The 25,809-nt window shown below is 40.3% G+C and overlaps 2 protein-coding genes across 4 annotated transcripts in view; both read right to left on the bottom strand.

The window, feature by feature from the left end:
• pigg (phosphatidylinositol glycan anchor biosynthesis class G) overlaps positions 1–15,344 on the bottom strand; it is a 52,422-nt gene extending 37,078 nt beyond the window's left edge. The window contains exons 1-6 of one of the 2 annotated variants that reach the window (XM_041048547.1): positions 15,310–15,344; positions 14,991–15,162; positions 14,680–14,885; positions 8,518–8,727; positions 7,355–7,543; positions 2,742–2,880 (exon numbers count right to left, since the gene is read on the bottom strand). In XM_041048547.1, coding sequence (XP_040904481.1) covers positions 2,742–2,880; positions 7,355–7,543; positions 8,518–8,727; positions 14,680–14,885; positions 14,991–15,144 — 898 coding nt within the window. In that variant the 5' untranslated portion in view covers positions 15,145–15,162; positions 15,310–15,344. Of the gene's footprint in view, positions 1–2,741; positions 2,881–7,354; positions 7,544–8,517; positions 8,728–14,679; positions 14,886–14,990 lie in introns of both variants that reach the window. The other variant, XM_041048546.1, reaches the window with a different exon arrangement.
• Positions 15,345–15,501: 157 nt separating this feature from the next.
• Positions 15,502–25,384, bottom strand: guf1 (GTP binding elongation factor GUF1). 2 transcript variants are annotated; one of them, XR_005894757.1, is made up of 18 exons: positions 24,998–25,384; positions 24,545–24,656; positions 24,115–24,263; positions 23,582–23,662; positions 23,418–23,495; positions 23,236–23,319; positions 23,070–23,134; positions 22,772–22,975; positions 21,844–21,983; positions 21,494–21,617; positions 20,975–21,107; positions 20,275–20,418; positions 20,060–20,193; positions 19,693–19,794; positions 18,454–18,573; positions 18,308–18,344; positions 17,834–18,214; positions 15,502–15,513 (listed from the first exon to the last, which is right to left on the bottom strand). XR_005894757.1 is itself a non-coding variant. In XM_041048969.1 (17 exons), the coding sequence occupies exons 1-17, from the start codon at positions 25,160–25,162 to the stop codon at positions 18,080–18,082; spliced, it is 2,007 nt and encodes a 668-aa protein (XP_040904903.1). In that variant the 5' UTR covers positions 25,163–25,384; the 3' UTR covers positions 15,757–18,079. The 2 variants fall into 2 exon arrangements, 1 of the variants encoding a protein (XP_040904903.1); XM_041048969.1 differs by lacking the exon at positions 15,502–15,513 and having other exon boundaries at positions 15,757–18,214.
• Between the last annotated feature and the right edge of the window lie 425 nt (positions 25,385–25,809).

The raw sequence follows: 25,809 nt of genomic DNA, 5'->3' as shown, positions 1-25,809 counted from the left end.
GAAATGAACTGAAATGAAATCATTATCATTTGAATTGTAACTCATTTTTCAAAGCGTGTCTCCTATCAAACACTTTTGTGTTGACATAGCTACTTCCTGTAGAGAGCTCTCAAGAATACAAACAGAGAGTGGGAGCTATTTGCCACACTGTCTGTTTTTGAGGGAAGTTTTCAGGTTGCAATAATGAACTATACTGCTGTATAGGATACATCCAAAAATGAACAACACAGCTCACATGTGAGGGGAAGCGAGACAGCTGCAGACTAAAGGCTGGGACAAACCCCGCAGCTATGAGCTAATTTGGTAATTGGACACAATGAAATAAGCTGGGGAATTATCCATTCTAAATTAAAAGGACACGGATTTGCAACAAGACAAGAACTTTGCCGTATTAAGCCCACAGCTATTCAGGATAATGTTATAAATCTACGACGTACATCAGGCTTGTTTAAATCAGTTACTTAGCAATGAATGTCTAAAAATATTTAAGTTGTGCTTTTAGTTGCACCAATTACACTAATGAGTGATGTTGATACAGCCTTCTTCTTAAAAATGGAACATTTTAAAACCCATGGAGAAATTAGAACAGTTTTAATCCCATATTAACTGCATGTAAAATCACACATTATTAATTCACGATGTTGCGATTTGTTCCCTGAAAAGAAGCCAAGAAGATGTCATTTCCCAAGCGGAGCACTGACCACATGTCTGCACTGTTACATCCAACCAAACCTCTTTGCGTGTACTGTACTATTTGGGTATGACCATGGGAGGGTTACACAACAGAGCGACTCACATTCTGGCAGAACAGATGTGTCATAACTCAGTAGAAGGTTACAAACACTGAATGCTGATTCATAGATGAGAAAACTGCAGCTGATGACAATGCCATATGCATTACACTATCTAGCTCTAAAATCTCTAAAATACCACCGTCACAGCCATGTTTAAATTCTTAATGTACGTGTAAGGAGACACGCGTTTGCTCTGTTTGTAGATGACTTTGTGTGAACGCTGTGACAGTAACAAGGTTAGCAGCTACCTCAACATTTGTTATGACGGGGTTTAAATTACTGCAGGCACATGTAAGAAATGTGTATCTGGGTACTACAGCCCAGTTCATTAATATCTCTCTCACATCAGTCAGCTGAAATTTTGTCTATCAACTTATCAAAACATTCTTGCATCAGTTGCTGATGCGGTTGCACCACTGCTGCTGTGGGTTTTGGGGCTGGGAATTGATCACCTTATCCATTCTCTGTTAATGCTTTCTCGTACTTTTGACTACAATACAGGAAAATACAGAGATAGCTACCGAGGTAAACGGTGTCTGTGTGGCTTACTTTGCCTAAGTTGTCTGATTAAAGTGGCACTGCCTCTCTCAGGTTCCTCCCAACAATGTCGACTAAATGTTGTACCAATCTGCGCTGAGAGGGCTGCTTTCTCAATGATGCATTCAAATTAACACACACACACACACAGAGATTCTCCCTATGTTAAAAATAACCACTTCTGCTGATGAGGCCATTGATTGCACTGACTAACAGAACACGTTTCCATGTCAACATTCAGTATGTGCATCTGAGGTGGTATTAACGGAAAATCTGTACATTATGGCATTAAGGTTACAAAGGAGTCCAGCTACAATGGACTGAAGACTTCATTTTTCCTTACTAATGAGAAAATGAGGTGCTTCAGGCACAAATCAGAATTTCTCCCCCGCAGGAAAAACATAAGGCATAAGGCTGAAGCCTCTGTCATGAATTACTGTCCTGAAGTAAAGGTGTTCATATGGGGACCTGAAAAAGTACTTCCTTTATTCCTGAATATTTAATGTCATAGAAACACTGAAGACAAGTTTTCAGGGGCTACATTATATTTGTATTCTAACAAAACAAACTTTGCATCCCAAAGACACAGTGTCATGGTAATGGTCATTAGGTCTATGCTAATGAAACAGAAACCCACCTCGTTAACCACTTAAGGAATTAATTCAAGTAGCTCTGGATCTATTTCATGTGAAGGGATAACAGAATTTGGCTTTTACTTCCTACCCCTTCTGTGAATGGTAAAATTTAGGAATTTGATAGAAAAAGTCGAGGTGGTAGACAAGTCATTCAAGCTGTTGGCACCATGGGAGGTGAGGAGTGCTAGCAAAAGCATGAATTCTGTAGCAACAACTCAACTGAACTGCAAATGATTAATTAACATGAATGGTCTATAAATAAAAAAAAATAAAAATCTATGCAAGGAAAGATCTCAAAAATAGACTTGGCTGAGAAAGAAGCAATTATCACCATCACACTTTCGCACTCAACCACATTCATTCGCTGCAAAATAAAGTTGGGCTCAGGAGCTCCTATTTGCACTCATTCGAGATGACACTGCTCCTCACGCTAAAATTAATGGAAAGTTATGTGTGAGCATGGAAGAAAATGTGTCACTTCCAAAGCTACAAGTTTGGTTTACTTGATTCATAATTATTTGTCATAAATAAATCACATTCTGTCCAACAGGGTGGATCACTAGATAGAGTCACCGTGAGATGATGGTGTCCAAAGATGGTCCAAATATTAAAAAAAAAAACATGACATGACTACGCTCTTATTCATGGGTCAGTATGTTGACAGATCGCAGCTGTACTGGCATGAGTAAAAGAAGCTGATTGAGACCACAGCCAAACAGAATCTCTTCAATTTAATAACAAATCCAGCCTCTTTTAACAACACCAGACAGTTTACCTTTCCTTTTGAAGGCTGGACTTATGAGCACCAGGGGCGTATTGACTTCTGGCTCCGAGGAGCCGCCGTGGCTGCCGGTCTCCGACATGCCGTGGTCTCCACAGAGCACCAGCAGGTAGGGCAGAGATCCCTCTGCCTCCTGAAAGAACAAACATCAAGGTAAATGGACTCCCACTGTATGTGCTGATACAGGGGGACAAACCTTAAAGCTTGAAGATGTGAATAATTCACAACTAGAACCAAATGCTTCCTGTGTCAGCAACCAAAATTAAAAAAAATAAAAAAATACATCCAGTTTGGAGAAACAGGGCAGTGGCAGAGAGTGATGGCTGCTGGGCTGATTATTGATTCACCATTTTTTTTTTTTATGTTATTATGCTGGAGACATTTAACTGTGGCAGAAAATAAAGGTGGTTAATTATTACTTTTGAAAAAGAAGTAATGACAAACGTTTCCTGGCACAGCTTCATACCATCTACGAGATTTAAAAAAAAAAAAAAAAAAAGTGAACAGTGAAGGCAGCAAACAAACCCAGAGGATGGCTCTTTTGTTGAGAATGGCAGACTTTGATCAAGCTCGGTTTCTTCCCTAAGTGATTCCCTTTCAACTAGACTCATGAGAACCTTCCATTGACTATGAATTCGACAGGGATGCCTTATGAGTCACGGCAGCGGGGGCTGATTTAAAGACACGACTACAGATGTTATCAAAACAAAAGCCAAATCCTGCCGCACATTACAACACTCTCAAAAGACTCCTCAGTTCCAGCGCTGTATCACACATAAATAAAAAAGACCAGTGGCTTCATCTATTATTAAAGATTGAAAATTGTATCCCATCAAGCATCAGATTAATAGACAGCCTGAAAGACAGAAAAAGACATAATTGCTTAATGGCTGAGATAAATTCTGGTTTTGTGTTTGAAAGGCAAGTCTCATATCATGTTTTTGTCATTTTGGATGACTTTTTCCAAACAGACACAGCAAAGGGCAACGCCAGCATAAATGTTTAGTCTGTAGCTGGAGCTTTACTAATACCCCACAACATATTATTGCATATTTTTTTTGATACGGTTGGAGCACAACATAAAAACATGATGAACACAATGAAAAACACTGCAGGTTGGAGCCAATCTAAGCCTCTGTGTTCAGCTGACCCATTATATTTGTTACTCTCTCAGCACAGAAGAAGCAAGAGACTACCCTCTGTCCTAGATTTTACCTCTTGAATGCTTGTTATAAATGGCACCGGACACAAGGGACTAAAAACACCTCAAGACCAGTACTTAACACCACTGAGCTCGGCGCTGAGTGAGCCTCTTTCCTGTTTAGGATAAGTCAGAGTGTACTCCTGTTCTTCAGGATGAAAGCACCAAGCAGGCCTCTTTTGGGAGACTTTTTTCACACTTCATAAGAAACCTTTTTTTAAACCAATCCACAAGGTGCCATGCTGAATCAGGTGGTAGCTCATGTTCTCCATGAGCAAGCCAGTGAAAATAACAAGCTAAGTGGTTTTCCTTTATAGTGCAGTAGCAAAAAACCCACACACCTTACATAGGGTAAGCTATATGTAATGAGTCAACTACTGACAAAGCAAAGTGAGGTTATTAACTAAAAGTAATGGATAAGAAGTTGAAATAGAAAAACAGCTAGAGCAGACAGCTAAAAGTCATGGATAAATGGCTGAAACATCCTGCTTCCATCTCTCCAAGAGGTAGTATGTTGAATACAAACTTCAATGTAAACCAAAACAAAGCTAAAGACTGACAATTTGATCGTACAAAAAAAAATATTGTAACATTACTGTAACAATAAACACTTTTAAATAGCATTTTGTCTTTACAACATTCATAAAACACATTGAAAACATGACAGGTGAGGTCAGGTATTTCTGGTCTGTGGTCCATCAGACAAAAAAGACAACAAACCACTGCAGTAAGCTGCAAATGTGTTGAGAAGAAGAAGCTGTAATTACAACTGAATAAAAAGAAACAAAATTCAGGTCTTCTGTCAGAGCAGAAGATTGTAAGAGAGAAGGAGAAAAGAAAAATGTTATAGAGAAATAACAGTCGAGACAGTTGCAACAGTGAATCTCTATTTCATTTATCTCCTTTATAGCATACACAGCTCAGATTACACACTTACTCTGCAGGTCAGGTTTAAGAAGTTTTGCACTTCAAACAGCGAAAGCAACAGGCCCGACCTTAAAATTTGAAATGTCCAAAGAGAAGATTGAGGCCATGTGCTCTCCATTAACACAAAGGCCTGACGGAAGTCTTTATAACCAGGAGATCCTGCTTTCCAATCATGTTTTAATGGAGAGCGTGCAGGTAGAGCGTTTCTCTGCCCCCTAATATGAGCTCGCTGAAATAGGCTACTCGCATCACATTACAAAGAGAAGAGAGAGCCATTTGAATGCTACCCAGCTTTTCTCCTCTGCAGAAGGAACCATCTTTTTTTTTTTTAGCAAGTAAAGATGCAGCAGCAGACAGCAGCCACCTTACGTGTGCAGTCAAACCCTGAAATGATAATATTATACCCCCCAACATGTTAAGAGCATGTGCTGATCAGAGCAAACGTAGTTGTTTTTGAACAAGCTTCTAACATATCCTGTGGGACCCCACTGGGCTGTGTCTATATTTAGGTCACACTGCTGCTGGAAGAGAACAGCCACAGCTTTCACTAATGTGACTGAAGCGAGACTTTCAAACACATCTCATTCAAAGAGCTCACTGGGAGCGCATACGAGGCTGCCATTGCCCACAACACACAGATGTTGCCACGAGCCTGGAGAGACGGGATTTAACAAGACAGAATTAACAACTTTGGGGATGTGATGAAATGTTGCAACAACATTTCCAGAAATAGCCTTCGCTGTGTCTTTTGAAAGGAGGGAAACTTTACAACAATATGTGAACTCGGCTTCTGTTCTCTCTGCCATTTCACTGATGCAAAAGGATGAGAAAGAGGAGGGAAATTGTAGGCTCGTTTAGACATGACTTGACAATCTAAATACAAGCCACGCGGCTGAGTGACAGTGAGACAATGCCCATTAGCAACACACACACACGGCGCAAAGACGAAAAGCACGCACAGCTGTCAGAACACACAGAGAAAACAAGGCCACGAGACCTGCACACTGATCAAAGACAAAATTAAAGATAACAGAAAAGCTTAACAGTTTATTAAATCTCTGGAGCTGCTGCAACAGATAATATAATAACTGCTGGAAACATAACAAATTATCTATGTAATTAAATGACCATCCAACACCTGATGATGCAGAGAGTTTCCTGATAGCATCACATCAAATGATTAACTGTTGATCATTACTTTGTATTTGCATATTTCATTTGTTTACTTCATAATGACACTGACTAGTTTTTATAATAACCCTGGAAGCCCTCGAAAACCATCAAATTACTGTTCAAAATCTGAAGAGGGATGTTGAGTTTTAATAGAGAGAAACAGATGTTGACAAGCAAGAATTAAATTAAGCGGCAGCCGAGATGAACAGAGCAAAGTAGTCTAATTAACTTGATTTGAAAATTAGATGCCAAGCCAGTATCCAAATACAGCGAGTAAATAACTGATAGGTTCGAGTTGCATTCTTTAGGATGTTCATGACGTTTTTTGATTCTTTTTATGGCTGACACTTATTTACATTCTGTAATTACCTCTGCATATAATAGGCAGAGTCTGCCATTATATGCACAGCTTCTTCCTACACAAGAAGGATTCACAGGAAACAATGATTGCCTGTGATTGTGATATGAATTGTAGGTATTTCACTCCTTTTGAATTTGTTCCACTGAGGACGACTCTGGAAATGTTCTGAATAAGCTGCTTTCTAAAACATCTGCCAACTGTATTTTGTATGATTCATGTCAATCGATCAAACATAACACAGTGAGTGGTTTTTAGCAGCAAGCTGAATATTACACACACATTTGACATATTATGGCGTCATAAAGTCAACGCAGTGCTGCATCTAACAATGTCAGAACATAGTTTAAATGCCCATTAGGACTTCTGAAAGCCCAGGATCCTGTCTTGCTTTGTCTGACCAATGCCCCAGAACCTCAAGATATTCAGAAGATATTCAGTTTACTATCCATAAGACCGAGAACAGCAGCAAACACTCAATACTGAAGCTGGAACTAGGGCATGTTTGATTAAAGAATGACTTAAATGATGACATAAGTATCAAAATATTTGCCCAGTACTTTTTCTCACGCTAAATGATTAATCAGCCAATTGTTTTAGCTTTATTGACATATTTAAGTGTTAGCAAAAAGGTGCCAATTTAATTTACACATCCAGCAGCCACAGAGCAACATTACTATTTATCTGGAGTCCTGTCTTAGAGGATGTGATTGACTGAACTCTCCTTTTCCCCATTATTCATACAAAAGTATTGATCAGTGAAGCTTTAAGCCTTCATATAAATTCAAAAACATCTTTGCAGATTCTTCAAAATGATGTCTTTGCAAATAAATAAATAAATAAATAAATAAATAACTAAATTGTGAAATTCTCTCACAGCAGAACCTGTGGATGATGTTTGTTTTTATGCAACATCATTTGTAAACCGAGCATGAGAAAAGAAATTACCTTTGAAATGAGGGCGCTGTGGATCTTCTTCAGGATGTCGTCCATCTCCAGCAGTTTGGGCTGGATGAGTGAACTGTGGGGCCCGCTGATATGACCAATGTGGTCCAGGCCTAAGTAGTGAAGGATCAAAATGTCCCAGTCATCTCTCTTGAGGGTGCTATCCAAATGACGGGTCACGTTGTTGTCAACCTGGATGGAAGCAAGATACAGTACATTTACTGATGCCCAGGATTTCAACTGACAGTCAGTTTGGGTTGATATTATTCACATCAATCCCCTAGAGCAAATTAAAAGTGAGCCGAGAGGGGCTTTACCCAGAACTGTGACAGAGTCAGACGACTGTCTGATTATCACTGGGCAAATATTTTCTGGCAGATATTTACCTCCATCCAACATTTCAGGTAAAGCGCTTAAAAAGCAGCACCACCAATATGCAAGTATAAACAAGAGCAGATTGCATACAGTCCCATGGTGCATTTGTAGCTACAGCACACACAGCTAATTGATGAACAGTTTTTTGTGTGATCTCAGCTCTGTGGCTCCCTGGTTGATCAGCTGCCTTCATCTCTCTAATGCAGATGACTTGGCCTCGTAACTGATGCAGCGACTGAATCATCTCCAGACATACATGTACAGCACATTACACAGAATAGATACATAAGCCAATTAATCTTTACTACATTATGTGGAGTCTTTGCTGTACAAATTGGGTTACAGTATGGTTTAATATTCTTTAATGTATAGCAGCAGCAGTGTATGAAAACTTGAGGAGACTGTGTATAAATTATTTTTGCTGTATGATGTGACTAAAATTATTTGCAAACAGGAAAAGGATTTTGTTTCACGAATAATCATCATAAGCATGTGAGGGTTTTCTAGTCCATAATACAATCTGTAAAACATTTACAGTCATATTTACAGTATGAAACACATGAGGCTGAAGTGAAGCAAGTTCTGCTGTCAAACTAAAAGCCTCAACATGTTTAGTTCAACCTTCTATAACATTATATATATAACATATATAACATTTTTTTTTATGTCTCATTTCAAACATTCTGCCTTCTAGCCATCAGATGCTTTAATCCCTGATTGATATTAGCATAAAAACCCATCACTCATACCTTTGACGCAGCTAAACCCTGGGATGTTTGACTCATACATACCTCAGTGTAGTCGGATACAAAGAAGGAGGTTGTGCCATCGTACTCCATGAAGTGTTTGGGGAAGAGGCGCACCCAGGTGTCATCTCCATAGAAAACTATCCTCTTCCCTGCTGTTTTGGCCTGCCAAATGAGGTTGTCTTCCAGCAGAGCAGGAGAATTTAGGTTCATTACCACATCAATGAAGCCTGGGATACTGCCAGTAGTGAGAGCCTGGGGAGGGATATGTTTTTGTCATTGTCCTTTGAACAATAATTGTCTTTTAATGGTGTTATACAACCTTACAGTTTCATCATATTAATCCAGCTAATTAAGATTTGTGCTGCAGTACGGTGTTAAAAACGGTTCTTTCATATACTGAGAATATTCAAAACAAAACAAATCGAAATTAATCAGTTTCCCTTTTATATGATGATGGCGACTGCATTGATCGAGCATCGGTAACCAGACCTATTCCCACATTCCCAAACCAATCTTGTGGCCACAAATGGAAACTGAAAGCTGAGTCAGGTAGACAGATGATATTTATGAAGCACAGTTTCTACTGATTTCATCATGGAATCTGCAGTAAGACAATACTGGCCTCCACTTGACTGACAAGGAAAACACAGCCTGTTTTTTTTTTGGAAATCAGTGGAGAGCCTGGTGCATCGTCAAGGGGGGAGTACAGAGGCCTTGTCTTTATGCACTGAAGGAGACATGAGATTGCAGATGCTGGCAGGAAACACTGTTATTTAAGCCCCCCCATGAGCTGCCCTGAAGACAGCCTGAGATCTTCCGGGACGCTCAAAAATCCAGGCTAAAAGCAGAGCTGACCAGCCTTTACTGCGTTAGGGCCCAGGTGTTAGAGGAACCTGCAGACGGAGCTGGGCTGGCAAACTCAAAAGCCATCTTTTAAATCACCTCTTAAAACACTATTTTTTTATCCAGTTTGTAATTGATGTATTTGTCCTTGTATAACCCTGTTTGTTAGTTCACACTGAGGTATTTTGGTTATCTTATCAGGTTTTATTTATTAGTGTTTTTTTGTTTGCAAAACACTTTGTACCAGTTTGTACGTGGTTACTGTGTGAGCTCCACTTTAGCTGTTGTACAGCGACTCTGTGTCTTCTTCACAGACACAAGAGACAAACAGCAATAAACTAAGGATGTCACACCCCCACACTGAAGGGCAGAAGGGCTTTAAGAACTGACAAGAAGACATAAACCTTGTTTTATTTTCTATTACACTTTCAGTACATACCCTGGACCATGATGCTTTTATCAATGTGAGTCTCGATGTGTGAGAACCAAATTCTCCTCTGCCACTTCCTTAAAAGGTTTGTGTCTCCTATTTATCAATGACAAAGTAATGAACATACTCCACGGCCTGGTAACATCAGAGGCCATTCAGTTTGGTCAATTGATTCACAGGTACGAGGAAAAAAAAAACAAACCCTCCAGCTGGAAACCGAAGCTGAAATTTCAAGCCCCATCTAGTGATCTTTGTTCCTGAGCTCAATTATTTACCACTTCCTTCCTTGCGATTTGATTTGCTCCTGCCAGTGCAGATGCTTGTTTCAGGAAGAGATGGATGGTTCTGCTTCAAAAGCAGACTTCTCTTTCTGCCTATTCAGTCTCGCTGAGGTCCCCAGTCTATTAATAGAGATAGTCCAACTAATGAAACCGGTGGATCAGACAAAAACTGGTCTTTTGGGTTTTTTTTTTTTTTTCAAAGTGGTAGGACATGCAATCATAAACATGGAATCTGGAGTTAATTCTACTGTAAAGATCATCTTGAGAAGGACAAAAGATCTGTGAAAGAGTTCACAAAAGGACAAATCTGAAAATTTCTCCAGATGCCAAAAAAAAAACTGAGATCCTGCCCAAACGAAATCAGTGACTCATCAACTTACTAATTACTGGCCCACAGCATGTGTCTAGGCTTGCAACGTGCCACTGCTTAAATGTCAAATACAATATCAGTGGGGTATACAGACACTCTCTGGCAGAGCACTGAAAACTTGTAAAGGTGCCAAAACACAGACGGAAGGGGCTGTGACTTCAAGTCTTTGAGTACGGCAGAAGATTTTCCAGTTTCCTTTTCGGCACTTGCTTTTGGTCGACTACTGAAAGGAAGACTTTCTACACATAGACTTCAAAATGTCCTCAATCTTCTCAGGCCTCATTATCACATAATACCTATGGAGGTAAAACAGTGGACCAATTAAGCTCTTGATCTACTGTGTCCATACTACCCAGGCAGATACAAGACTTTCAGACACCCACAGTGCATTGCTGCTGCTGCTGCTGCTCTTACGATTAACTGAATTCATTGTCCAAATCTGGCACTTCAGTAATGTCCACTGACTGCTGTGCCAGTCTGAGAGCGCGGGCTGAAATGGCCACATGTGAATACAGAACTGGGAGAGGAAAGCTAACTTCTTTTCTCTTCCTGTCATGGTTATAAAGGCCGACTAAATTGGAATCATTAAATTTAGTGGGAAGACCCCAGGGTAGTGTTTCAAGTGTATAAAAAAATAAATAAAAACAGTTTCCTGCCTCGCACTTAATAAAAAATAATACACAGACAAAAAGCTAGTTACTAAAGCCTAACTGTGTGTCTGAATAAGACTTCAGCAAATTCAGCTGGGCTGCACATCTGCATGGAGACTGTAACTTTGTTAGATACAGGGGAGGGAGAGCTGGGGCTAATGTGTGTGTAAATTAATGGTCATGCCACCGAGAGATTATGATTTAGGTTAGTTGGCTGTGTCATACCAGTTAATTGGGTGCAATGCAGTGATAAATGACAGCTGGCCTGTACTGCCACCTACTGATGCATTACCAAACCTCACTGGCGTGACTGATAAATTTAATGTTAACACTGATGTAAATAAAGCTCTATGAATAACATGACTTTTGAATCGGTTAAGCTGACCACTGTAGTTACTGCACATAAAGCTGTGTGCTGCCACAGAGATCCGATCACATGCTTGTTTTTGTGACGCACCAGCTGCAGTGTGACAGTGTGCCAAAAACTTTCAACGACGTCCTGTGGGATTTCATTACAGTACAGGCAGCGTGTGTCTCGTTAGAATCAGTCCCCCAATTAAAATAAGTCTCAAATTTAGCTCAAGAATGAACAATCATTCGGTATTTTATTTTGGAGAGGTTTGTCAACAGATGAGGAGGAATATAAAGCAGCACAGTCACTATATTAAGGTGTTATGCCTCAAGCCTACTGTAACTGCCCCTCCCCCTAGAGTGTGATTAACGGTCCCTCCTGCAGGGCTTACAGATGTACTTGTACGCTCTCTCCAGGTCTGCAAATCAAACTTACAAGTTTACAGACAGCTGAGGAAGTGGCATTTTCAATTTCTCCTCGTCCATAGACTGTACTGTACATATCTGGTGCGACATAAACCCTTCACGCTTGTGCTTCTAAATCAAGAGCAAGATTTTATTTTGAATTTCCTCTCTTATTGATTTCCCCTCCACACAGTCCTGCCTTCTCTTGTCCTATCAACAAATCTTTTGTCAAGGTTCACATCCAGGGTTGTTTTTCCAAGCTGCCTTCAAGCCATTTCTCTCCATCATCACTACATCCTCCTTTAAACCCTCGGATTATGGGGGAACATCTGTCTCCCTGCATCAATCCAGCTCAGCTCCAGCCCGGCCAGCAGCCCTCCTCCAGATCATCACTGACCTGCTCTGTTTCACGACAACCAGCATCAACTCTCCTTTGATTCAAGAGTCTATTCAAGAAAACTCTCTTCCATCCATTCACAGGCAGTATATCTAAATATCTTTTGGACTGTTGGTCAAATAAAGCAAGCAACTGAACGCATCACCTTTGGCTCTGGGAAAGTGCAAAGGGCTTTTTATAGCCCGTCGACTTCTGCTGATGAATAAGAGAATATAGGCAGATTAATCAAAATGAAGATATTGAAGCTCTCATTGGACGATGTCACAGATTTGTGGGCTTTTATTCATTTATTAAAGTGACCAATTTTAATGCATTGCTTTGTGTTCTGATAGCTTTTAACAGGCAGTTGTCAGTGTTGACACTTTATAGGCTAAATGAGCTGCTCCCCCCACATCGTACCACACTCTGCAGGATCAGGCTTCAGAAAGGACTTCTGTACTACTGCTCCTCCTCCAGAGCTGCTTCTCCTCGTCTTCATCGCTCACCCTGTGCAACTCTCTGAAACTGTCAACCAACACATGCTCTTTGTGACCCTCGCTGACCTGAGGATCGCTGAGTCCGCACTCCCAGTCTATCTGTCTCACCACATTTATCAGACATCACTGAGGAGGTTTCTGCCCACAGTGTATCTTTAGCAGCAGGGTTCTCTAAGGCTGAGTTTTGGCTCCGATCTTCTTCTGTCTTTACAACAGCTTGACACATCCCTGTTCCTCCCACCACTGCTAAATCATGAATGCTGCCTTTTATTCTACCCTTTGACACAGAGGCTGAATATTCTGCTTCACCTGACAGCTTCAGTTAAATTCCTTCCCACCAGCTCAGCACTGTCCGGCGCCCATATGGACAAGACAAGAGCTGCTCTTTTTCCTGGAAAATAATTCCCTTTGCAAAATCTCTCCAACACCACTGAAACAACACGCTGACTCTTTCCCAGTCTGCCCACAGTCTTTTCAAAGTGTTTCAGCGCTACCAACTGTCATGCAAGGCGCACATGACATGACTGTAATTCCCTCCTGGCTCTGCTCCCAAAATACTCTCATCAGCATGACACATCATCCAAAAGTGACAAAGCACCATGTTTTCACCTTCTCCAAATTCTGCCATTAACCCAAATTGCAGTTATAGGCTGAAAACTTAGCACCTATTTCCTTCTACACGATTATTCTGGGCTCACAGGAATACTGTTGGGGCATGTGTGGCTCAGATATCTGCACCTCCTGTGATGGGATGGATGAAATACTCTTGATAAAGGAATTTAAACATTTTCTTTTCTGCTTCATTCATTACTCACAAAGTCAAGTTTTCCCAGACCACAAGGAGACAAATTCAAATTACTCGTTTTGTCTCATCAACAGTCCAGAAACCAAAGACACCCAGTTTATAACGATCGATCATGTTGGGTTTCAGGTTCATTTATACTCAACGTTAGATATGTATGTAGATATGGACAGAGCACTCAGGACATTTTGTTTATATTTGTGCATGTTTTGTAAAAGCTTATGGATGCAGATGAAACAGAGCAGTATCGTGGGAAATCATGGAAGCAGTGTAGCCAATAGCTCAAGCAAGACACAAACACAGGACATGACAAGGCGAAACTTTTTGAGAAAAGATTGCGCAAGTTGATCAAAGAATGTAAACATATACATGATGTTACTTCGCCTGGGCACAGGGACAAACAGTTACTACTGGGAATTAACAGGAACTGATTTTCATCAAAGATTTTGATCCTTTGTCAACAGGACACATAGGATGATGGTGATGTTTGTGTATTAGTGTGATATGTAAGGAAAAAGAAGAAGAGCAACTCTTCCTCAGGTGACTGTCAATGCAGGACGTGATCAGACTGTGTGAACAACAGTCTGTCGACACAGAGAGAGATATTATAGTAGGGCTGTAGACTGGTCAACAGAGATGTGGAAAAGAGTGATATGGTCAGATGAGTCATACATGTGTGGCATCCACCCAGAGAACGGTACAGGTCTGAATGCTTGACCACTACAGTAGGAGGACCCAGTGACTCTGTTATGCTGTGGGGGGCATTTGTTGGCATGGTTTGAGTCTTGTCCCCTCAGCGGGAAGAGACACTTCAAATCAATACAAAGTTGTTCTGAGTGATCACCTTAATCCTGTGATGAAACATTTCTGTCCTGATGCCAGGATGATAATGCCCCCTCCATAGGGGCAGGAGGGGTATAATGATAATGTGAATCATATGCTGTGGGCTTCACAGTCACCAGATCTCAACCCAGTTGAACACCTATGGGAGATTTTGGACCGATGCAGTGCCTTTGTTCTAAAACATCATACATGTGTTTTTGAAAATAACTCACTCACTACAGTAAACTAATCTGCATCTGCAGAACCATCAGTACAAAACAAGCACTTCTAACAGACCCCCACCATGTGGAGGCTGACAATGGGTGAGTTCTCATTTGAAACCTACACATCCTGACACCTGAGTGACAGCATCTCACCTTGATCCTGGGCATGGTGACTGTTGGAGGTCTTGCCTTGGCCACAAAGCTGTGCGCTGAGCCTCTTTCCACCACATGCCTGGTGTAGGGCATGTACATGCGACCATTGGGTCCAAACACAAAGTCCTCCCGGAGAGCATCCACTAGCATTATAACCACCCTTTTAAAAAGGGGCTGCGGGAGGCGAGAGGAATTTGGAGAGCTCCCTGTAAAGTAAGGGAACACTTTATGAGTTTTAAGTGTTTACAGTGCGGGCTGATACTCGCACATAAACCGAGGTCAGTCTGAGCCTGACCATGCTGTGAACTCACCTGACAGCGGCTCCGCCGGCAGATCTGACAGCCTGCTCTTGTATGAGAAAGAAGACTTGACAGGCACAGGGAAAAACCCCCGCAGGAAGAGGGCAATGCCACACACTTCAAATATTAAAATAAACGAGGCAAACACAGACGAGCGGACTTTCATGTTGCTGGCTGACGGACACTTTAAGGAAAGAGTAAGTCAATAAGATAACTTGCTAGCTACGGTCACTGTCAAACAACATATTACAAAGCCAGCTTTCTCGGTATTTAACCAAGTGCCTTTATATTATGTATTTGTGGCGTAATCAAGACTAAAAACACAAAATACCAGTTAGCGCTGTTGCCATTCATACCGACTTCCGCATTATGGAACTACGGGTGCGACGCAGTGCCAAACAGTACCAATACGCCCTACACTGTGTATCATCTACTATAGCTACAAGCAGATGTAAATGATTCGGTTCGTTAATAATTTTAAAGAGCCATAACTGTTATAGAAAATAATACATTAATATATGAATAAATACATGTTCTCTTTTGCTCTACTGCAGGGCTTTATAAATAGTAAAGAGATCTAAAGCTGTCACCTCTAATAGATCTTATAGCCAGATGATAGTACATCTGCTGCAGTTCCTGAACATATTATATGAAAGACAGTTTATCACCAACACAAAGCCAAAGGTCCCAGGATGACTGAAGTGTATTTAAGAATGATGTACTTTTTTTTTGCATTTCATACCAATAGGAATAAGGACAGGCTGTGTGTAAACTGAATATTGCCAAGAAACTTCTTGAAGAAGCTTCAAGAAGTTTTATAGATGAATACATGTTATTGTTATACAGTGAGTTTAAAAACGTTCCTAGAACAGACCAGAGGAACCCCTTTATGCGTCCTTACGAAACCAAATGGCCATTAATACGCCTTGTACTGGTTCAGATACAATACTTACAAAACTACAGTTCAAACAAAAGCAGCAATGCTTTTCTTAATTTTTTAAAAAAAACTTACTACTCACTTACTAACATGCTTTTTTAACCCACAGCTGCATACTGGGTGTTGAAACCAAGCTGAGTCACATTTTAAAGTTCAAGAATATCCTGAAATGTCAAAACATCAAAAATAGCTGGGACGGCGCTGGTAGGAAAATATCAAGCATCTGCTGATTTTTACAGTTTGGGGACTAATGTGTCACCACAAAATTACATTTGCTTAACACAATTTTAGTCAAATGACTGAAATACAAACACAAGCTTTTTAATGTTCTTATTCATATTGCCAGTTTGACTTGTCATAGCAGGTAAAGCACAGGTGTAACTATTATATAGAATATTCTAATCATGTCTGCGTTTCACAGTACTGGGCATGCTGACTCACTGCGACTCAGACTAATTACTTAGAATTACACCTGTGCCTTACCTGCTATGACATGATAACATGTCTACAATGAAAAGGTTTATAAACCTAAGCTTTTACCTGACAGTCTGTACATGTTTTTTCTTCAATAATTCAGTCCACACTGCTGAAGTTCAGCTTGTCCCCTCTGCCTTTTACTGTGGTTAAATACCAATTAGTCCCTAAATCAGATTTGCTTTAATTTGCCTGGTAGAAAGGGCAGCACACAGGGACAATGAGATATTTTCATCATGCAACTCCAACTGCTTGGTAGAAGATAAGGGGACTGTCTAGAGCTTTATATGATTTAAAGCTGACATTTATGGGGCCTGAGGCTGATGAGGTCTGATTGGAAATTAGCTCAGGGTACTCAACTCTGTTGTGTGTTTGAGCTGCTGCTGCCATCTACTGGGAAAACTTTGTAAAGGACAGACGAACACGGCACACCAACAGATATTTGCATGTTAATTGTGTTTTCTCTTTGGTATCTTTAAAAGGTCAGAGTCAGCAACCAATGAGGAGCTAGAAGGGATTAAAGGATACACTCACAGTTTTTTTCAGATCTGTCTTAAAACAATATTCACATGCCCATATGTATGCTGATAGTGTTACTGGTTGCTGTAATCCTTCCGCCTGTTCATATTGGCCTTGAAGAGATAAGATGATTTCAGTGTATGTGATGGGGGACCAAATCCACAGTCCTCATTCTGTGTGAAAATAGATTATAATGTTCAGCTGACGCTAATATGAGGCTATGGACAAATCACATGGGTACTGTCCAGAGTTGTGTTGCTGTCCCTCTGCTGTGCCTCAGGAAGCAAATAATTGTCCATGGAAACACAGAGACTTTTGTACGGAAAACACTAACTTCAGAAGATACCTGTTTCATTTGTCTGACTCAACACTCATGAAGCCTCATATTCATTTTGGTTTAGTAAGTATACTTCTAACTGAATTATGTATATAGTCTTGAACATTTGATAACTGGCACTGTTGAACTGAATACCTATGGTTTTTTTGACTGCTGGTCACACAAAATAAATACTTTTCTGTCAAAAGAATAATCTAAAGATTGATTAGTACTTTAAAAGATCATTTCTTCCACCACCTTTTGTATGAAATAAGAAGGAAACTAAAAACCTGACACAGTTAGTACATATTAATAACTGCTGATCTAATATCTAGTTTTTTTTTCTTTACCTGCCTGATCAAAGTATGTATATAATTCTTATTTATGTGGATAACATGCAGTATGTATTATAAAATAACATGCCACACGATGCATCTATTGCATTTGAATGACACAACATAATTTTCTGAACACAAAATGAAAGTTAACATTCTGTTGTTAAACAGGTTATAACGCTTGTTTGTCAAGACCATTGGTTGATGGAAGGAAATTGCCACCATGGACATAAGTGTTAATAAAACATTAGAATAACTGGGGGTAAATGAATACATGATTTTTGATTGATATTGAACAATATGGAATTATGTGTTAAATGTCAGATAGAGCAGAAGTAATGACATTTATAGTGGAAATCAGCACAGTTACTTTACAGCAGTTTGCAGCACCAGTGACCACTTTATTCAGAGATCTAAAATCTAGCAGGGCCTTTTGATAACAAAGACCTGTTTTATATAATAATAATAATAATAATAATAATGCACAATAATATACTAATGGTACTAATGGTATTGCTACCTATTTATCTTTTCTCTTCAGAACACTAATGAAGGCATCTTTAGGAACTTCTACGCTACCAACACGCCTCATTTTCTTTTTGCCCTCTGCTTGTCTCTTCAGCAGCTTCATCTTACGCGTTATGTCACCTCCGTACTGCCAAGAAAAAAAATAAAATAAACACAGTTGTTTGTTCTACATTTGTAAACAACAACTTTTAGAATTAATTTTAGAAAAAACTTTACTTACACATTTAGCGAGAACGTTTTTTCTATACGCCTTTATTCTGAAAGAGTCAATTCACATTTTTAAGGTAAGTTTTATCTATTTAGCACATTTCATGTATTTACATATTGTTTTGTTATTCTAACAGAGGTCATTGCAGATGTACTTACGTCTCTCTTGCGATGACCTTGCTTCCAATAGCTGCCTGTACAGCTATCTCAAACATCTGCCTCGGTATGGAGTCTTTGAGTCGCTCACACATGGCTTTCCCTGTTGTGTACGCACGGTCTCTGTAATGAAAACACATCTATTAGAAGCTAAAACAGTTGTAAAATGCTACTGTGCTACTGTACTCACCACATGCATTCAAAATAGAGAAGCTGATAACTCCCACAAATGCAGGTACCACTTTGAGCAACATCACGTTACGCCATCTGCCCAAGTGTCATCAAAATGGAGCAGGTGGAGCAGTTATTGACCCCTTGCTTTTTTAAGTTTAGAAAGCTTAAATGGGGAAATGCTTGGCTGGCTTAAAAATCTGTAACATTAATCCCTTTTACTTTGTCTCCTTTTATTTATCTTCTCATCGATCTCTCTGTAAGAAAATGAATAAGTCTGTTTTCCAAAGTGTTGAACTGGTCTAGGGTATGGGTAGAGCAGGGAACCTAACGTTGGGGTTCACTGTAGAACTGTGTGCCCTTGACATACTGTAAGATACTTTGGATAAACACCTCCACATCTAACAGATGGAAAGGGCTTCTCTGCTTGACAGCACATCCTTGCCTCGCTTTGGTCCAGTCACGTACCATAAATTTCAGTCAGTCCTTGACGTTCCTTGTAAAAGATATTCTGCTCTGTGATTGGAGCGTCACAGACTGAAGACATGCTGGGCTCTGCTCCAAGGCTCACAGTATACACGTTCAGAGAGCAGCCATTGTTGGTGAAACGCAGCGTCCTTCAATTACCTAGGCCTGCACTGGCTCCTGTACTGGCTTTGGTAGTAGGTTCATTAAATACAGATCTGCTGTGCGTCATCACTTTTTGCTTGTAAAGTTACTCTATTGTCCTTGTCCACAAATGGAGTGAAGTCCTTGTCCGCTGTGTAAAGTCACCGTAACAGATAATGTTAACACAGACTGCCAAGAGGCCATATTTTAATGTTATTCTGGGTATTGAATACATTTCATGCTCCATAGGCTCAGAAGAATTACTCTGGTAATACAGGACCATAACTCGCAATTATGCAAACTCGTAAAAATCTGCAGTTTCTTTTTTGTGACAGCAATGATAATTAAGCTGTGGGAGACTGCAAGAAGATGCTTTTAAGCAGCATCAGTTTTACAACTGGATATTTTTATTTAATCACTGTTGCTTTATCTCGTCTGAATTTAGTTAGTGTTGCAACTAACCTGTGTACAATTGTGGTGAGTTCTTCCACCGGTTGCCCATTCAGCAGAATGTCCATCTTTATTAAGTCTGCCGCCTGGTAGCCTGCATTCTCATAATCAAAGCTTTCATGTGGAAGATAAAATCAACGTTATGGTCAGCTGAATGCATGGAATATTTCAGAGTTATCACAGGCCTTGATCTAAATGTAAGACTCAGGGAAAGGTGCACAGGAAAATAAATATTGCTTGTAAATATATAATAAATATATAAAAATATATAAATATATGCACAAGGATTTTAGACGATGCAAAAACAACTCCTGAAAATCCAAAGTGTTTATGACTGTAGACTACAGTATGTATTCACGTAGTACGTGCTTAGTTTTACCTTGCATATCCAGATGACAGTGATTTGAGGAGGTCATAGAAATCCACAACAATTTCATTCAACGGGAAGAGATACTTCATCATGACACGCTGGTCGTCTACGTACACCATGTTCTTCTGGATAGCTCTGCGATTCTTTGAGGACACAGACAGTGTGAGGCCATTTTATGCTTTCACCAGTCTTGCATATATTTGAAACCTCAACTCTCCTCTTACCAAGCAGAGAGTCATGATCTTGCCGGTGTAAGTGTCTGGAGCAAAAATGGTCCCGAGCACCATGGGCTCCAAATACTCCGACACAACCGATCTGTCCGGGAACTGGGCAGGGTTCACAATGGTTATCTCCTCACTGCCGTGTTCCTGTAAGGAGACCCAACGTGACTTAAACCTGCAAATACAACTGGTTTTTCTTTTTCCAAAAGCACACGTGATTTTATAGTTAAACTCCAACCAAATGCTGTTTTGAGTATGAAACATTTACCCCCTGCAGGCTGAAAAAGAAGTTTGACCTAAAGTCTTTTATATTTACAGAACATATCCTTTGCAGCTTTGTGATCCCTTTATTGTAGTTCATGTAAATCATTACTACTCTCACATACATCTAAATAATTTGTCGTAAAATAATAATCTAAATTCTTGACCTGTAGAAACTGGGATGACAAAATGTTGTTTCCAAAGAAACATGCACACATTATGGTTTCAAGCTAGCAGTGATTTTGCCTTAGCAAAACATTTTGACTGTTCCCTTCCCAAGTGTCTCCCATATGTCAGTTCACAGGAAAACATGGTTGTGATCCCAAAGAGCTTCCATTCATCATTGATTTCCAAGTTGGTCAAAACTTTTTTTCTGAAATTACAGTGTAGGCCAGGCCCCACTGTAAGATCAGAAAATATAACGGCTGGAAAAGGCTCTTACCTTGATGAGTTTGGCTGAAGAGAGGACAGCCTTGTAGGGCACAGTGGGCGCTGTTACTATAACAGAGGCATTGTATTCCTGTTCCAGCCTCTGATTGAACACCTCCATGTGGAGAAGACCCAGGAAGCCGAGTCTGCAGGGGGAAGGGACGGTCCACAGCTTCACTCAAGCTTTGTAATTGATATTCATGCTTTTTAATTACAAAGAGCCTCTTTGGAAAGAGTTCAAGAGTGAGTAAGACTTACTGCTATCGCAGTGCAGCGTCGTACTGCCAAATTATCTAAACCACTGGCACTAATACAATCAAATTTACATCATCTGGACAGATAATATGACCCATGAAGATAAATACACTCTTGCCCATTTTGGCAAAGTACACTATGTCCCAAAGAAAGTTGCTGTTTACCAATAAATCATGTCATATCTTCTTGTTGTCTGGTTCTGTATATGCAGTACAATCCTTACTCCTCGGGTTGGGGATTGTAAAGCCTTTTTTATTCAAATTCATAAAGTCCTCACCTCCAGCCTGCTCCCAGGGCCAGACTGCTGTCTCTCTGCACTGTGACACTTGAGTCATTCAGGGTCAGCCTCTCAATGGCACTGCGAAGGGCTGGATATTCTGACTGGTCCATTGGATACATGCCTGAGGGACAGAGGAAAAAAAAAAAAAAGGCAGAGTGCACATCATCAGCCAACAAGACTCTTTTCATTTGGCTGCACTTAACTGTAGTAGCTACAGAAACACAATATGCACTCAAGGGGCTTTATGTTTGCCTACATGTCCAGTGACACTGGAATATTTAAGGCTGTGTTCAGTTCTTAGTCTAATTTTGCCAAGAGAAGGAGTTGCAGACAAGAGCGGTTCTTACCAGCAAAGACCATGGCTTTAGCAGGCTTAAAGCCTGGAAGAGGCTCCACTGGCTTCTCCTGGTGGCAGATTGTGTCACCAATCTGGGCCTCCTTCACGTCCTTCATCCCTGCTATTATGTAGCCCACTTGGCCTGCAAACCTACACAACACCACATCTCACAGAGTCACACTAATACAATGTAAACAAGCATCTAGGTGGACAGTTGGACAAATGTTCATTGGATTCCAGTGAGTTCCTACTGTGTGGATCAGAGCTCATTACAAACCACACTGGTTTATTGTAAACACTTTGTTTTGGCCTAAATGAGGTTCATCAGGTATATGAACAAGAATCAAACAGCACCAATTATATACACAGATGGCAAATAGACTATCCAATCAGAGCACCACAGTTTGAGGAAACAAAAAAGCTGTCAGTGTGTGGATGTGTGTAACTTGTGTGAAATGTGTAAAAAAAAAAAAAAAAAAAAAAAAAAAAAAAAAACACCTGATGAAAATAGTTCAGACTGACATGTATAATAAAATAAACCAGCCATTAACCATTAATCAGTTAATAGTTTGTCTATAAAATGTCAGAAAAGGGTGAAAATCTAAATTTCCCAGTGTCTCAGGCTGATGTCATTTCTTCTTCTGTCTATCTGACCAACACCAACACTGACCAAAACCTAAACATATTCAGGTCATTATCACCTACAACTAAAAACACAGCAAATCCTCATAATATAGAGGTTGGAACCAACAGATGTTTGGTATTTTTGCCTAAAAAAAAGAATTAAACAATGAAAGAACTATCAAAACATATTATTTTTGGTTGATCGACTAATAGATTAATTGACAAATCGTTTCAGCTTTAATCACAATAACAGCCACATTGGATGAAAAACCAAATGGAAGAGATGACATGAGAATGAGGAGAATGACACATACAGCTTCTGTGTTGGGTGCTCATCTGGTCGGAGAAGCCCCAGCTCGTTGACCTCGTAGGTTTTGCCGAGATGAGCTGACATGATCTTGTCTCCTTTTCTGACCCGACCTCCAAACACAGCGATGTTGGCCACCACTCCTCTGTAGTGGTCGAAATTGGAGTCAAACACCAGGGCTTTAAATGGGTCATGACTGTTTGCCACAGGCCTGAGAATAAGAATGGAAAAAAGAAAAAGCCTCAGTTTTTCTTACGTCAAACATAAGAATGAGATGAGAAATGAAACCACCTGAGGTTTCTTACGGTGGAATCCTGTTCACAACCGCTTGGAGAACCGTTTCAACGTTTGTTCCAAGTTTAGCCGAGATCTGGAAAAAAAGATGAGATCATAAATAAAGTCACATTTCTGTAAAATATACAGCCTCTGTGGAACAAATAAAAATGAAAGTCACATCGTGCTCCAACTCACCCGAATGCAATCTTCGCGTGGAATATCAAACACCTTTTCAATCTGTGCCTCCACTCTCTCCGGATCAGCATTTTTCAAATCAATCTGAGGGAGAAAATGTCAGAGCAGAATCACCCAACACTTAGCATTCAAGTGGAAAAGTAACATGTGATTAAACCAAACGCTGGCTGGTGTGAACGCACCTTGTTGATGACAGGAATGACTGTCAGCTGAGCTTCAAAAGCTAGGTAGAAGTTAGCCACCGTCTGTGCTTGAATCCCCTTCACATGACAATAAAATATTAATGACAGCATCACATGCAGCAAGTTCAAACACAGTAATTCAATAAGAAAGTCAGGGTTTGTACCTGATTGGCATCAACTATCAACAAGACGCCTTGGCAGGCAGAAATCGACCGAGACACCTCGTAACTGAAGTCAACATGACCCTGGAGAGAAGGTAAACAAAAGGTTATAAAGGGTTAAGAGATAACAGTTGTGCATCATGTAAACAAGTCAGTTTGACAGAAGAATAGCATGTAACAAAGAAATCGCAAGAAACATATACCCATTTTTTGAAAATGCTACTTTTATCTTTGCAGAAGCCACATACAGTATGATTTTTACAGCTATGAATACTGTGGACAAGAAGTTGAAATCTGCAACATGCAAATATTTCATATTAAAACTACAATAAATAGTAGATGTTCTACATAATCGGTGTGTTTAGACCTAAACTCAACTATCTGCTTTCGACTGTCTTCATGGACCGCAGGGAATTTTTGGGCTGTATAAAATAAATAAATAAACATGCCTCAGCCACTGCTTCAAGATGAGGCAGCACATTTTTCACCTTCATCTTACCAACACCCCCCCGCCCGCCCCACGGCTGAGGACTTACCGGTGTGTCGATGAGGTTCAGGAGGTACTGCTGTCCCTGGTGGTTGTAAAACAGCGAAGCTGTCTGGGCCTTCACTGTGATCCCCCTCTCTCGCTCCACCTGAAGCTTGTCCAGCACCTGTTTGTTCTTCTCAGTCTTTGCTATGGCACCTGTTTGTCAGTGACATTCACTGGTAACACCTCACTACAGTCGTATTCATTTTATGAGGCGCTGGCTAAGGTATAATATGGTTAACTCAGTACTACGTGTGAAACACAGCAAAGATCCAGTCATGATATTGTAAGTGTGTGTGTGTGTGAGGCAGATAATAACATTTTGATCACAAAATAATCCATCAGTCTAACCCTACCCCTTCTGACATGTGAACCTGTTTACGTGTCACCTTCTTTAGATTCAAAGTTAAGTTTCATCGTGTGGTGAGCAGACGTACCAGTCATCTCCAACAGCCTGTCGGCCAAAGTGCTTTTTCCATGGTCAATATGAGCAATGATGCAAAAATTCCTGATTTTGTCCACGGGGAACTTGGAAAGGTCAATGGTTTCCTTCAAAACAAAAGTAAAGTTGTTAGAGTAACCCACCTCAAAGCAGAATTTATATTCTGGGATCAAGGCCAATTATTATTCTGTGTATTTCTGAATGGGACAAGGAATGAACCAGTATTTTGTGCAGCAGTTAAATAAAGTAATTGCCTTGTGAACTTAAGAAGCACTTCTCAAACTTTATTCAGTCTTTATCTCTATGTGAAATGACTATTTTCCCCTGAAAAAAAGATGTATGAGAATTGTACATAGTGATACAGAATTTCGAATAAGACACAAACATGCACATTGACAATAATGTATCCCAGCCATGCAGCTAACTGAGCCTTAACATGTTTCATCACCTTGTCTGTTTGTGTGCTAATCGTCCTGAAGCTGCTGGAGAAAACGGGCAGCCCCTTCATCCAGCGGTGTCTGAACACTGTGCAGGTCATGCTGTAGTGCTGTATTTTCCGTCTGCACATTTTGAACTGAGTAACACGTCTTAACAGAGGCGAGAACAGAGACATGTTTTCGTTGAGCGAGTAGCCTCACAGCAGGATAAGAGGGATAAATACATGAGAGCTAGCGTTAGCTAACTGTGGAATACTCCGGTGTGTGGGCTGCTGTCACTGTGCTGAACCATGGGTGAACTGTCACACTGATAAAAGAAAAAAAAATCACTCATCTTTTAAACAAATAGTCCTGTAATAACCCCGGTACATGAGCTTCTAGGGTGCTGACATTTTGGGTGACAGTTCACCGGCAAAGACTTGTGGGAAATGTTGTTGGTTTTCCGACCAAAGATGATGAACAGAGGCAAGATGAGCTTCTGCAACGACTTCCGCTTGTTTGTTTTTTTAATTTCCGGTCAGGAGACAGAACTCAAATGTGAACAGGTCCTCCACAGTGTATCCTCACTAAACTATTACACTGTTCACCTTCAGTTTATCCACACTGTGTTGTGATTTTAATGAGCTTTGCATAACTCATTGCGCTGCTGTCTTTCATTTAAAATGCCAGTACTTCTAGACACTTCATCAGACTGTGTCTGCTGATGGTATAGAAGGCTATTCATTCAGTTTGGAGTCTCTACACTAAGGGACCAAATATGTACTGATAATATAAAATACAGAAATTAACGTTTGAACGCGTCAAAGGCGGATTGTTATCTTGT

Source organism: Toxotes jaculatrix, chromosome 10 (genome assembly GCF_017976425.1).
Source record: "Toxotes jaculatrix isolate fToxJac2 chromosome 10, fToxJac2.pri, whole genome shotgun sequence".
Classification (NCBI taxonomy): Eukaryota; Metazoa; Chordata; class Actinopteri; family Toxotidae; genus Toxotes; species Toxotes jaculatrix.
This window is presented reverse-complemented; position numbering and strand designations above follow the sequence as displayed.

Bases quoted from the DNA above. Each gene is read 5' to 3' on its own strand.
- guf1 (XM_041048969.1), bottom strand. From the start codon at position 25,162: ATGTCTCTGTTCTCGCCTCTGTTAAGACGTGTTACTCAGTTCAAAATG. The intron at 23,320-23,417 runs GTGCGTTCACAC...TTTCTCCCTCAG, and splicing joins TCATTCCTGTCATCAACAAG to ATTGATTTGAAAAATGCTGA. The intron at 22,976-23,069 runs GTAAGAAACCTC...TCTTATTCTCAG, and splicing joins GTTGTGAACAGGATTCCACC to GCCTGTGGCAAACAGTCATG.